At 55.8% G+C, this 13,899-nt stretch overlaps 1 protein-coding gene across 5 annotated transcripts; it reads left to right on the top strand.

The window, feature by feature from the left end:
* The first annotated feature begins 1,442 nt into the window (after positions 1–1,442).
* On the top strand, positions 1,443–11,763 carry APOBEC3A (DNA dC->dU-editing enzyme APOBEC-3A). 5 transcript variants are annotated; one of them, XM_021921563.2, is made up of 7 exons: positions 1,443–1,573; positions 6,037–6,133; positions 6,558–6,674; positions 8,475–8,628; positions 10,331–10,625; positions 11,043–11,158; positions 11,439–11,763. In XM_021921563.2, the coding sequence occupies exons 3-7, from the start codon at positions 6,646–6,648 to the stop codon at positions 11,451–11,453; spliced, it is 609 nt and encodes a 202-aa protein (XP_021777255.1). In that variant the 5' UTR covers positions 1,443–1,573; positions 6,037–6,133; positions 6,558–6,645; the 3' UTR covers positions 11,454–11,763. The 5 variants fall into 5 exon arrangements, with proteins under 5 accessions (XP_021777255.1, XP_031512151.1, XP_031512150.1 ...); XM_031656291.1 differs by having other exon boundaries at positions 6,542–6,674; XM_021921564.2 differs by lacking the exon at positions 1,443–1,573 and adding an exon at positions 3,281–5,872.
* Positions 11,764–13,899: the final 2,136 nt, after the last annotated feature.

Below are 13,899 nucleotides of genomic sequence, written 5' to 3'. Positions count from 1 at the left end.
TCACCTGAGGTCAGGAGTTCAAGACCAGCCTGGTCAACATGGTGAAACTCCATCTCTACTAAAGATACAAAAATTAGCTGGGTGTGGTAGCACATACCTGTAGTCCGAGCTACTCAGGAGGCTGAGGCAGGAGAATAGTTTGAACCCAGGAGGCAGAGGTTGCAGTGAGCCGAGATCACACCACTGCACTTCAGCCTGGGTGACAGAACAAGACTCTGTCTCAAAAAAAAGAAGTCAATACTATCTTAAAGCTATAGCAATCAGAAGAGTGTGCACGGGCTGTACAAAGTCTCGATACAATTATAAAGCTATAACATTCAGAAGAGTGTGTGTAGGAGGGTGGACGGGTGCTCAGAAGGAAGCTCTAAAGCCACAAGGAAAAACTTCACCCCTTTGGACTGGAGATGGGCTGTGTTCTGGCAAATTACACAATGCAAAGTGGTGACATTCTTGCCCACTAGGGAGTCATCGAGGAAGGTCACATTGCCTAAGAGTAGCAATTTATAAAATCTCATTAGAGAGTGCCTGTGTAAATTCTTTATTTCTGGGCCCCCCGTGTACTTCCTCACTAGTAAGGAGGAGAATCGGGTGAAGCTCACGGTTGTGGATTGCTGCAGTGTAAACAGACTTTACAAAAAAGAGCTTCAACTGGTGTCCTGCCCCTCTAGGGCACTCACTGGGGCCTTCATGCTGGCATTGGAAGAGTGGGCATTGGCAAGGACAGTGGCTGAAGAGGACAAAGAAAAGCAAGCTTTCACCTGCCCTGGGTGATCCGTGAATTCTAAAGTGTCTCCCAAGGAATACTGGGAGACCCCAGCAGTTTACACTTGGTGGGTTGAACAGGGAATGTTAGTATGAATTATTCATCCAATGTTGAACACCTACCTGTGCACAGCACGCTTGCCCAGTGAGAAGGGCAGGGCTGCTGCTCCTGCTCTGTGCCCGGGAGGGAGGCAGACACACGGGCTGTCACGGGAGAAGCTGAGCTCAGCCCATGAAAAGGCTCCCATTCACAGGCACAAAAGCCCTGAGGAAGAAGCCAGCTTGGTGCACTTGACGGAACATCACCCACTTGTCTCAACAAATGTGTGGTGGTGTGTGCCTGTGTGTGTGTGTGTCTGTGCATTCTGTGTGTGCATGCGCGCGTGCGCATGTGTGTGTGCATGTGTGTGCGCGCGTGTGCACATGTGTGCATGTGTGCGCATGTGTCGGTGCGTGTGTGCATGTGTGTGTGCATGTGTGTGTGTATGTGCGTGTGTGTGTATATGTGTGTGCGTGTATATGTGTGCATGTGTGTGTGCATGTGCATGTGTGTGTGCGTGTGCGTGTGTGTGTGTACATGTGTGTCTCACACATGCATATTTATCTACATATGCAAGAGGATAGGAGGAAACACAGGAAAACACTTTTGTAATCTTGTGTTGAGAAAACTGGCATACACAAGGCACACAATGCCAAACACTACGGCCCTCGGGCCTCCCTGCCACGGGGATGCTGCCTTTTCTGCTCCGGGTGTTTCCACGAGGCGGGCATGGAGTCTTCCCTGGAGAAGCGACATACAGTGGAGAGACAGGTAAGAATTTTTACACTTAGGAAGGGCGGAGCAGCCATGACCTTAGGTGTGAGCCCCAGGGAAGACAGCCTGATATATTTGACTGGGTTATATTTGAAATTTCTGCACGGCGGAAGACACCATGCGGTACACACAGGAGCCTGCGAGAGAACCTCTGCCCAGCATGAATGAACGGCCAAGTGACACGAGTGACACTATGAGCTTGGTGCCCTCTCCATCCAGAGCCAGAGGTGGAAGCCAGGCCCTTCCTCCCAGCTCAGACTCCTACATCCCCAACTTGAGCCATGGCGCACATGCTGGGCACTTACTGTGTGCACAGCAGAGGGAGCTGAGCTGCATCCAGAAACAGATCTAGGAGCTCAGAGAGCCAAGGCCTGGGTCTCCATCCCTGGAGGAGGGTGGTGCCGAGAGCAGGGCCCCCAGCTCTCACTGGCCCGGAGCTCACCGTGCAGGGGCAGCCCAGGCCCTCCGGGGATGCCATTGGGGTGTCGGCGGCCAAGGAGCAGAAACAGCTGTGGGTGCTTCCCTCGGAGGACTGGGTGGGGCCGGGACCACGAGGACCTGCCCACCGCCTTCTCTATGGGGCATCTGGCTGTGTCTGGGAGTATCTCGTGGAAGGGCCCTTTCGACCATGGGGGATCGGTAGTCCAGACTTGTCTGGGAGCCAAGGATACCAGGCATGTCAAGTAGGTTCTTCTAGAAGGTTTCCCCTCCTGGAATGTCTGTGTCTGCCCCTCTCCGGCTGCCTGCATCAGGAAGGGAGGGAGCAGATGGGCTGGTGAAGTGAGTGATGTCAATCACATGTGTCTACCGTCCAGGGCTCACTCTGTGCTGAGGGTCCTTCCAGGAATATGTGGCTCACCAGCGTCCCACCCCATAGAGAAGGTCAGGGGCCGGCCCTGGCAGCCAGGGCTGGAGCAGGAGGAGGCTGACCAGGAGTGTGGGGGTGGGAGAGGGAGAGAGGGACCCCACTGTGCCACCCCAGCGCAAGGGACACTGGTCTCTCCGATTCCTGGCCTTCCACGAGGCGGGACGCCCCTCCTCCTCCTCTGGGCTCCTCCTCTGCCCCGCGGGGTGGTGGATACAGCGGGGCTTCCACCTCAGGACCTCAGGAGCCGCGTACGTGGCACACAGTGGGCCTCCTCGACAGCTGCTCATGAGCAAACAGGCCCAACCCCTTCTGGTGGCAAAGACGCAGACACACAAGCACACACAGACAGCGACGGGACAGAAAGGAACCTTCCCCAGGGTTTCCCAGACACACCCAGATGTCTACCTCAGCTCTGCCCCAAGTCAGAGGATTGCAGCAATTCTTACCGGCAAGAGTGATGGGGAAGCCACGTCATCAACCCCGATCATTTCGTTTTCATTTCTGGATTCTGACAACAGCCCCAGCTCCACCCCTTGAAGCAAGTGGCCGAAAAATGGACAGCGTGTAGTCACTCTGGTCAAAGAGGCCACCCCAGTGGGGGCACGGGGGACAGAGGGCCCCACCCTGGGAGGAGAGCACTGTCCCCTGTCCAAGGGCAGGTGCAGCCACCCCTCCACCTCCCTTCCCCCCCACCCTCTGTCTGCCCCCAGCTTGGCCCCTTTGCCTGGAGAGATCCTTTGGCTGTTTTGATCACTGGCTTCTAGGATGAGGAGGGCAGGGCTGTTGTCAGAGCCCGGAATCAAAGCCAGAGGAGCAGGTGGACACTGAGGTTGTCCCTTCACCCTGCTCCATGGACAGTGTTGAAGTGGGCATCTGGGTGTGTCTGGGGTATCCCAAGGAAGGGTCTTTTTGTCATGTCACTCTGTTGGGGGCGGTGCACAGAAGCAGGGAGTCCTTTCTGTCCCGAGCTCCTCAGACTCCCAGCTTCCCTGGGTCTCATCTCAGAGCTTTGCCTATGACCTGGGAGCCCTGTGGGTCCAGGGGAGGGGACTGGACACAGCCCCATGAGACTGCTGAGACCCGGACTAGGAACTGGCAGCCTGTGGTTCCTCTGGGCTGTAGGGAGACGGGGCCCCACAGTGGTGGCAGAGCAGGGACCTCGTACACAGCAGCATGGACTCCAGACCCGAGCGGGACCTCTGTTCTCGTCCCAGGGTGACATGAGCTGAGTGGTCCAGCCATCAGGGGCTGCTTCAGGGTCCCTCTGCCCTGGTCTGTCCCTCTCACCCAGTCTGGACCCCTGTGGGGCACTTGCCCTGTCCCCAGTTTTCCTTATATGGGACCTGGGCAAATCCCAGGGAAGCTTGCACCTGTTAAGGAGGCCGTTCTCCTGCCTCTCCCTTGGGGATCCAGCTTCTTCCTCTTCCCTTGGAACCTCCCCAGGCTCCCGTGGAAACTCCAGCAAAACCTGGTATTTTATCACATTTTCACATTTATCACATTGATTGTTCAGCCAGCGTTCCAGGGACAGAAAGGGGGGAGGGGCTGTCCTTCCCCAGGAAAGGGTGGAGTCTCCTTCCGTCTTCCTCACAGTTGGCCTAGGAAAGGTGCACACTCTTAACCAACCCTGGGTTCCCCTGTCGCCTTACAGACCCGCCCTGCCCCGGCTACAGGGGGACCAGGAAGGGGCCAGTTGTGTCTGGGACATTCCTGCCCGGAGAGAGTCAGGCCCTAGTGCACAGAAGGATATGGGTGTGGTTGGTGAGGGCACTGACAGGGGGTGGGGCACATAAGTCTCTGGGGAGCTCACTGAGAGGTTCCAGGTTGTAGCCCTTATGGAAGTTCCTGGGTCCGGGGGCTAGAGTGAGACCGTTCCCCACTCATGTCTGGGCAGCAGATGCCCAACCAGTGGCTCCCTCTGTCCACCCTTGGCCAGGGAGGGTCCTGGCCTCCCTCTCTGCTGGTGGGGACCCCCCAACACCCTCTCTTCTCTCCTCTCTGGAGCCCTGCCTGGGTGCATGGCTTGTACAGTGAGTTACTGAGAACTGAACTCTGGACAGTACCTGGGCCCCAATTTGCTTTGAACATTTGAGTCTGAGGCCATCTTTGTCATCAGATGAGAAGGTTCACAGATGTGCAGGTGTGCTGATAGTCCAACCTTCCTAGTTTGTAAAACTAGAAAGAGAAATAGACAACGTGCCTGTTTCTGTGATGGGCCGTAAAGTGGATCTTACAGATTTGGAGACGTTCTGGAAGATCCAGATCTGTCTGGATCAGAGAGGGGAGCAGGCATGGGGCAGTCGTGAGTCCAGTGGGGCCTGGGCTGGCAGGAGCAGCAGGGAGGAGGATGTGCCCAGGGTGGGTGAGCTGGGGAGACCCTGGAACCCAAGGCTGAGGACCCAGAGGCAGGAGACACAGGAGATGCCCCAGGGATGCTGAGCAAAGCGTTGTCCCGTGATGCAGCTGTCCTGGGTCTCCCCGTTGAAAGCTCATGTGTGGGCTGTCCTGGCCGTGGGTCCAGGGCTGTATTTGCTCCAGGGGCATTTGATGCAGTTTAAGCCAGGGGAAAGGCCATCGCTCTGGGCAGCAGGAGCCACCGGAAAGGGTTGGGGTAGGGTTGGGTCCTCCCACAGTCCCACAGGGCACAGGAAGTAATCGGGGCTGAGAGTAGAGGTGGCTGGATTGAGATGACACCCCCAAGGAAGGACAAGCCTGTGGGGGAACATGAGCAAGGACCACAGCCCATCCATGTCTGGGAACCCCAAACTTGGTACAGGTGTGGTCTCTGCCCAGGTGGGCTGTGGGTACCGCGGGGCGTCCCACTGTGTGTGCCTCGAGTGTGAACTGGGAACGGTGGTCTCTGGTCAGACTCACACAACGCACCAAGATGAGCTTATACCGGAGCCACCCGACACTCAAATGGGAGTTGACAGCCCCCAGGGGACATCTTCTTGACTAGAGGAGTCCAACATCGGGAGACAGAATTGGAGGGGTCCTCACAGCAGAGAACAGGGCCTCCTCTGGCCTGTCCATGAGGAGTGGCACCCACCAAGATGACAGGGACACTGCTGAGGAGGGAGGATCGCTCCCACCTTCCTCTGAGGTTTCCACCTCAGTGAGCACTGGCCAGCCTGGGAGGGTGAGGAGCTGTGCTCGGTCTGGGTGGCCAGGGTGGGACTGTCCCCAGGATGTGGACTCCCCTGCATGGGACAGCTGGCCAAGGACAGGGGGGTCTAGTGAGAGCCAGGACAGGGGATTAGGCAGGACAGAGGCAGCCCCCGGGCCCACAGGGCCAGCACCTTCTAGGGGCAGCTGTGCTGCATGCAGCGGTGGACCTGGGAAAGGATGGCACCAGACCTGCTGCCGGGACTCAGGGGCTCACCTGGGACAGGAGCACAGTGTCCCTCACATTTCTGCAGGACCCAGAGGTGGGAGAAAGGGCGCAGGGTGGCCCTTCTCAGGGGGGATGTGTCCCTGCTGGGGACTCTGTTTGCTGGGAGGGGCTGGACCTCTAGGTACCTTTCAGAGCCTTTAGCATCTCCTCTGGATAATGGGGATGAAAACACTCCTCACTCTAGTTTACAATTATTAGGTACACTGATGCATAGGAGGATGCAGGACCTGCTCATCTCCCATCTCCACAGCCAGAGAAGACACAGGACACTAACAGACAGCCCAGGATGCAGCAGGTACCAGGGAGCCTGCACCGGGCACATCCTGCACTGGCCGCAGTGGAGGACATAGGGGTGGCTGCCCTTGAGCCTGCTCTCTGGGGTGCTGAGTGTTATTCAGGGCCTTTCTCCAGGGTGTGGATACCTGTCCTCTCACCTGCCCCCTAGTCTCCTGCCTTTCAGACTCCTGCGGCCCAAAAGGAGCAAAGTGGGGCCAGGTCTACATCCCCATTGTCACTCCACAGCGTCCGGTGGGTCAACTGTCAGAGTGGGCACATCAAAACCAAAGCTTGCCCGAAGGCATGGCAGAGAACTTCCTTGTTCTAATGCTGACGTGGGTGGCATGCGTGGCCTGAGAAGGGAGAAGGGGTGGGGCAGGTTATCACTGACTCAGCAGCTTCCAGGTAGCTTTGATGATATATTAAGGCTCTCGAATCCTAAGAGAATGTTGGTGAAGATCTCAACACCACGCCTTGAGCAAGTCGCAGGAGCGGGAGGACATAGACCAGGAACCGAGAAGAGACAAGCACATGGACAGCAGCCCAGCATCCAGGCCCAGGTATGGGAAGCCCCTCTGAGCACCTCTGTGCCTCGCCTCCTCTTCGAGCTTTTCTGATGAGCACTCACCTCTCATCCTCAAACCCCTGGGGCCTCTCTTTTCCTCCTGACCCTCTCTCTGGACTTGGCCTCTTGCTCTAGGTTCCCAGTTTTGGTCTCTCCTTTCCTTTCCTTTCTTTCTTTCTTTTCCTTCCTTCCTTCCCTTCCTTTCTTTCTCTTTCTTTCTTTCTTTTCTTTCCTTCCTTCTTTCTTTTCTTTTCTTCCTTCCTTCTTTCTTTTCCTTTCTTTCTTTCTTCTTTCCTTCTTTCTTTCCCTTCCTTCCTTCCTTCTTTCCTTCTTTCTTTTCCCTCGTTCCTTCTTTCCCTTCCTTCCTTTCCCTCTTTTTTCTCTTTCTTTGTTTCCTTCCTTCTCTTTCTTTCTTTCCTTTCCTTCTTTCTTTTCCTTCCTTCCTTCATTCCTCTTTCTTTCTTTCTCTTTCTTCTTTCTTTCTTCTCTCCTTCTTTCTTTCCCTTCCTTCCTTCTTTCTTTTCCTTCCTTCCTTTCCTCTTTATTTTTCTTTCTTTCTTTCTTTTCTTTCTTTCTTTCTATTTCTTTCTTTCTTCCTTCCTTCCTTCCTTCTTCCCTTCCCCTTCCCCTTCTCCTTCCTTCCTTCCTTCCTTCCTTCCTTCCTTCCTTCCTTCTTCCCTTCCCTTCCCTCCCCTCCCCTCCCCTCCCCTCCTCTCCCCTTTCCTTTCCTTCTCCCTTCCCTTCCCCTCCCCTCCCCTGCCCTGCCCTTCGCTCCCCTCCCCTCCTCTTTCTTTCTTTTTTTTTTTTTTTGAGACGGAGTCTCGCTCTGTCGCCCAGGCTAGAGTGCAGTGGCACCATCTCAGCTCACTGCAAGCTCTGCCTCCCGGGTTCATGCCATTCTCCTGCCTCAGCCTCCCGAGTAGCTGAGACTACAAGCACCCGCCATCACGCTCAGCTAATGTTTTGTATTTTTAATAGAGACGGGGTTTCCCCGTGTTTGCCAGGATGGTCTCGATCTCCTGACCTCGTGATCCACCTGCCTCGGCCTCCCAAAGTGCTGGGATTACAGGCGTGAGCCACCACACCCAGCCTCTTTCTTTCTTTCCTTCCTTCCTCCCTCCCTCCCTCCCTCTCTCTCTTTCTTTCTTTTGCTGCTGCCTCAACAGAGATTTTTCTAATTCTGGTTATATCAGGATGCATAGTGAGGCGCTGGGAGAGGCCTTCAAGGTGGGGCTGGTGTTTCTAGCCCAAGAGTCCTGAACTGCCCCATCTCAACTGCCTGAGAAGCACATTTGGGAGACCTCAGGGCACCCTAAGGGATGTGGAAAATCCTATGAATTATCCGAAAAGAAGTCCCGGCAGGTTCCTCTCCCCAGTAATCCCCCTCAGGAGGGTCACTGTCCTGATGCTGGATGTGGTAGGAGTTAACCCTGCAGGCAGGAGGACGCCCCAGCGGGTCCATCTCCAGCAGGGATTGAGAGAGAGCTGAGCCAGGACAGGGGTGCATGGTGAGGCCAGGGAAGGAGACCCAGCTCTACCCCAGGGAGAGGGACTAAGCACACTGAGCTGACCCAGGGGAGACCCTGACAAGGCTTACACAGGCCGCAGGGCTGCAGTGATCTCCCAGTGAGCCCCAGAAGGGGTCAGAGGGGGAGGTTTGGAGGCGGTGCTAAGAGATGTGGGGAGCAGGGGAAAGGAGGGTGGGGTGCAAGGGAGGAAGTGTGGGGAGGGAGGAGGAGGCAGAGCAGTCCAGGAGGGCTCTTCCTCCTCTGGGCTTTCCCCCTGCTGTCCGCAGACACTTGATGGATCCAGACACGTTCACTTTCAACTTTAACAATGACCTTTCGGTCCGTGGACGGCACCAGACCTACTTGTGCTACGAGGTGGAGCGCCTGGACAATGGCACCTGGGTCCCGATGGACGAGCGCAGGGGCTTTCTACACAACAAGGTGACCAACCCAGCCACCTGCATCCAGGCTGGGCCCTCCCAGTCCATGGACACGCATGGGCAGAAGGTTCTGGGTGGTACCTGTGGTGTCCCGCAGAGTGTCTGTCACCTGTGCTTCCTGCAGCTGCTGCTGCTTGGCCCTGGGGTTGGGGGCGGGGGGATCTTTGGCTTCAGTGACTCTCCTTGGCCAGGTGGGGTGGAGTCTGCCTGACGGCAAAGTGCTTCCTGAGGAGCCTCCCAGGATCCCCTCACGGACGCAGCTCCCACCAGGAGCGATTCGGAACTGTGGGATTTGAGGACTCAGGGCCTACCTGACTCACAAGGCCGGGATGCCCCTGTGCCTGCTCTTTGGCCTCATCCTGCAGGGAGAGAGACTGAGGCAGGAGAGGCCGATCAGGGGTTCTGTCCGGCCCGGGGTGGAGTCCACAGCAAGGCCAGAACAGGCCTCATGTCAGGATGCAGGGATGTCCAGCATTTGGGGAGGAGCTGGGCCAGGCCAGGCTGAGGGGCCCTGAGCCCACGGGACTTTCTTCCCTGGACCCTACCCAGCACAGCCTCTGTCTGGAGAGGCCAGGTTCTGCTTGGCTCTGGTGCTGGAAACTGGGGGCTCCTCTGGGTTCTGTGAACTCAGTGTGGGCCTTGCTGGACCCACACACACTGCTTAGAACATCCTTTGAAGGGTGCCGGTCTCCATCACGGCCTAAGCAGTGGGACTCCCCCAGGAATGACCCACAGCTCCTTCTCAGCACAAACCGTGTCATCCACTCCACCATGCGATCCCTCTGAATGGAGTCCCTCCCTGTTCTTGTCCCCATCACAATCACAGTCCTTGCTGCCCTGCTGTCCCCAGTTTGACCAGTTCCTAGTCTTAGTGGAAAATCCTTTTCTCTGAAGTTTGGAGAAAATACCTTATTTCTATAAGTCATGATAATGACAATTATCCCATGTCCCAGGGACCTTCCCATGTTGGAGTGAGTCCTGCTGGTCTTCCCTTCCCCACTACTTTTGGTGGCCTTTTGGCCTAAGTCTATATCACTTCTGGGCTCAGCACAGGTTGTGGCACAGAATGGAAGCTTCTAGAATTATGGGCCTGAGATGGGATGGCAGTAGGGGAGTTGATGAGTAGAGCAGGTCAATCTCCCCTTGAAAGAACCACACTCACTCAGGGGCATCAGGCCAATGACCCTGGGGCTCCGCCGGCTCCTCGTCTCCCTCCCATCTCTGTAACCTCTCCCTGCAGGGCTGGGCCTGGGGTGAGGGTCCTGAAGGCTCTGACCTTGGGTACAAAATTGAAGGGGGTTCCAAATGCTCAGTAACTAGAGAAAACACATTCTAATTTAATAATTAATGCAATATTTTAAAAAGGCAAATTTATTACAAATGGATCATGACAAATAAAACCAAAGATTTTAACAAAGACTGACAGGAGAGTGCTGTCACGTGTATATCGGAGCTGGGGCAAAATCAAACCTCATTGCTTCTGATCTGTTTGTATTTAAGGGACAATATTTTGCTTATCTTGGGATTTCTGCATAACATTTGATATTTTTAATACTGCAGAGAAAATCATGCATCCTAATAACTGGGGTTTTGGCGACCCCTCTAATTTTGTGCTGGAGGCCCCCGCCTCCCCAGCCCCACCTGATCCTGGCCCTCCCTCCCTGTTCACCACACATCACCTCACACTCTGTTTCCTTTTCTAGGCTAAGAATGTTCTCCGTGGTGATTACGGCTGCCACGCGGAGCTGTGCTTCCTGGGCGAGGTTCCTTCTTGGCAGTTGGACCCGGCCCAGACGTACAGGGTCACTTGGTTCATCTCCTGGAGCCCCTGCTTGAGGAGGGGCTGTGCCGAGCAAGTGCGTGCGTTCCTTCAGGAGAACACACACGTGAGACTGCACATCTTCGCTGCCCGCATCTATGATTTCGATTTCCTGTACCAGGAGGCACTGCGAACGCTGCGGGATGCTGGGGCCCAAGTCTCTATCATGACCTACGAGGGTAAGAATGGAAGGTTTGAGTGGGGTGGGGTGGGGTGGGGGCAGGAGAGGTCACTGGGAAGAAAAGGAGAAAGGCCTTGGTCTGCTGCCTGCAGAGACGATGGCTGCGCTGTGGGACCCGACTTTGCGGTCTATGGGAAGAGAGAGGCCAGGCCAGGAGATGTGGGCCCGGGGAGGGAAGGGAGGGTGGCTGGAAGTGGAAGCAGAACTTGGGGCTTCCCGAAAGAATGAGAACTGGGCTGGCCCAGATCCCAGTGGGAAGGAAGGGCCTGATGAAGGAGCTCAGCCCCTAGGGGAGGGAGAGGGAAAGGAGGGACCGAAACCAGGATGTGGGACGTCTGTCCTGAGAGTCACGGGCTCTTGGTGCCACCCCGTCCCCACAGCCGGAGCGTGACTTATCTCCCCTGTCCCTTTTTAGAATTTAAGCACTGCTGGGACACCTTTGTGGACCACCAGGGACGTCCCTTCCAGCGCTGGGATGGACTAGATGAGCACAGCCAAGACCTGAGTGGGAGGCTTCGGGCCATTCTCCAGGTGACGGCTTCCTCCCTCTGCCTGGTGCCCCATCGGCCTCCCCCTCCTCCCCTCTCCCCAGGCCTTGCCTTCCCCTCTGCTCAGAGCCTCCTCTGGGTTCCCTGTTCCCCCCAGGGCGCCCAGCTCCCTCCCTCCGTTTCCTTCTCACAGCCTCCCTCTCTCTCCCACCTCCCGCATCCCTCCCTCCTCTCCTGTCATTGTCACTGTCCCCAGGCCTCCTCCCTGTACCCTCTTTCCACTATCTCACCTCCTGCTCCATTCAACCCCACTGCTCTTACAGAATCAGGGAAACTGAAGGATGGGCCTCAGTCTCTAAGGAAGGCAGAGACCTGGGTTGAGCCACAGAATAAAAGATCTTCTTCCAAGAAATGCAAACAGGCCGTTCACCACCATCTCCAGCCGCTCACAGACACCAGCGAAGCAAGGCACTCCTGACCAAGTAGATTTTTTAAAAATCAAAGTGAATTAATTTTAATTGAAAATTTCTCTTATGTTCTAAGTATATAATAGTAAGATTGTGCTCAATATTCTCAGAATTGTTTTTAATTTATTAATGAAATGATTAATTGGCTTTGTATCTAGACTAATAAAACATTAAGAATCTTCCATAATTGCTTTGGCTCAGCAATTGTATCATGAATTGCAAGTGTTTACATGAACACTAGCAAATACAAAAAATTAGCCGGGCGTGGTGGTGGGCACCTGTAGTCCCAGCTACTCAGGAGGCTGAGGCAGGAGGATGGCATGAACCCGGGAGGCAGAACTTGCAGTGAGCTGAGATCACGCCACTGCACACCAGCGTGGGCGACAGAGCAAGACTGTGTCTCAAACAACAACAACAACAACAAAACGTTAGCAAATGTGTAGATGTCTTTCCTTGTGTACTGGACCTTAGCGGGCCAAAGGTCACACGACATCCCTCTGGAGCCAGAAAACTCAGCTAAACCTCACAGGAGAGGAACCTAAATGCAGACCCCACCCTCACTCACAGAGCCCCGGGCGCTGATTGGAAGGGACAGGCCCAGCAGTAAGAGGACAGCCAGCAGCTGGTCTCCCTGTTGGAAAGGAGCCACACAAGTGCAGGCAGGGGCCCTCCGGAGCAGCCCTGTGTCCACCCCTTCCTGATTCCACCCCCTAGAGAGGGAGCCCAGGGGAGGCCGTGGCTGAGACCTAGGACAGGGCCAGTCAGGGGAAGGAGCCCAGGGAGGGGGCAGGTGTCCAGGCCGGGCCCAGAGAGAGGGCTGGGGAGAGGAGCAGCCCAGGAGGCAGAGCCCAGCCACAGAGGGGAGGGGAGCTGAGCCCTGGAGACAGGAGGCTCCGGAGGCAGAGACGGAGCCCAGGACTAGGGTGGCAGGTGTCAGGGCTGTGGCTTCAGCTTGGGGTCTGTCCCGGGCCTTCTGTGCTGGTTCCCAGCTCTGGGATATGTGACTTATGTGCCTGATTACAGCAGGCGGCTCCCACCTCACGATTTCTGGAAAGTCCTCAGAAGCCACGTAAAAGACCAAGAACTGGCCTCACACGCAGCTGCTCCTGCGCGGAAACGACTCACTGCTTCCCTGGCCTAGACACACACACAACACACAACACACACAAGACACACACACACAACACACACACACACAACACACACAACACACACAACACACAAACACACAACACACAACACACAAACACAACACACACAACACACAAACACAACACACACACAACACACAAACACACACACAACACACAAACACACACAACACACATACACAACACACAAACACGCACACAACACACAAACATGCACAAGACACACATACACACACAACACACACACAACACACATACACACAACACACACAAACACACAACACACAAACACATACAAGACACACACACAACACACAAACACACAAGACACACATACACACAACACACACAACACACGCACACACAACACATGCACCCACACACAGTGACAGAGACTTGACAAAAGGAAACCTCCTCCAGGTGCCCCAGAGCACTCCAGGGCACACCCCAGCCCCGCCCTGAGCAGAAGACTTCAGCATTTCCCACGCAGGGGCGGGTGCAGGAGGGACCGGGTTGTCCAAGCTGCCCTTTGCTTGTGTCTCTGGGTTTGACAACCGCCCGAACTCCACTTGTTGGAAGCAAGTGATGAAAAATGTGCAGTCATTCTGGGAAAGGGGCCAGTGTAGGGGAAGCCAGAGGGGCTCAGCTGGTGAAAGAACCCCACAGTTAGTCATGTCACAGGGCAGGTCCCAGGGAGACCCGCCCCCCGTCCCCTAGAACCCCACCTTCCAAGGGCCCAGGCTCCCTGTCCCCTGAGCCTCAACTCACAGCTTTGCCCATGACCTGGGAGCCCTGTGAGTCCTGGTGAGGTGACTGGACACAGCCCCATGACACTGCTGGGACCTGGGCTGGGAACGGAGAGCCTGTGGTCCCTCTGGGGTGTAGGGAGACGGGGCCCCACAGTGGTGGCAGAGCAGGGACCTCGTACACAGCAGCATGAACTCCAGACCCAAGCAGGACCTCCATTCTGGTCCCAGGGTGACCCAGGCTGCACAGCCCATCACCTGCCCAGGGTCCCTCTGCCCTGCTCTGTCCCTCAATATTCTGGACCCCTGCTAGGTACCTGCCTTGTCTCCACTTACAGGGGACCAGGGTGAATCTCGGGTGAAGCCTGCACCTGTGAAGGAGGCCATTCTCCCTGCTCCCATCCCTGCCGCCCACATGCG

Source organism: Papio anubis, chromosome 16 (assembly GCF_008728515.1).
Source record: "Papio anubis isolate 15944 chromosome 16, Panubis1.0, whole genome shotgun sequence".
In the NCBI taxonomy this organism is placed as follows: domain Eukaryota; kingdom Metazoa; phylum Chordata; class Mammalia; order Primates; family Cercopithecidae; genus Papio; species Papio anubis.
Note: the sequence above shows the minus strand (reverse complement) of the source record. Positions and strands in the feature narration are given on the sequence as shown.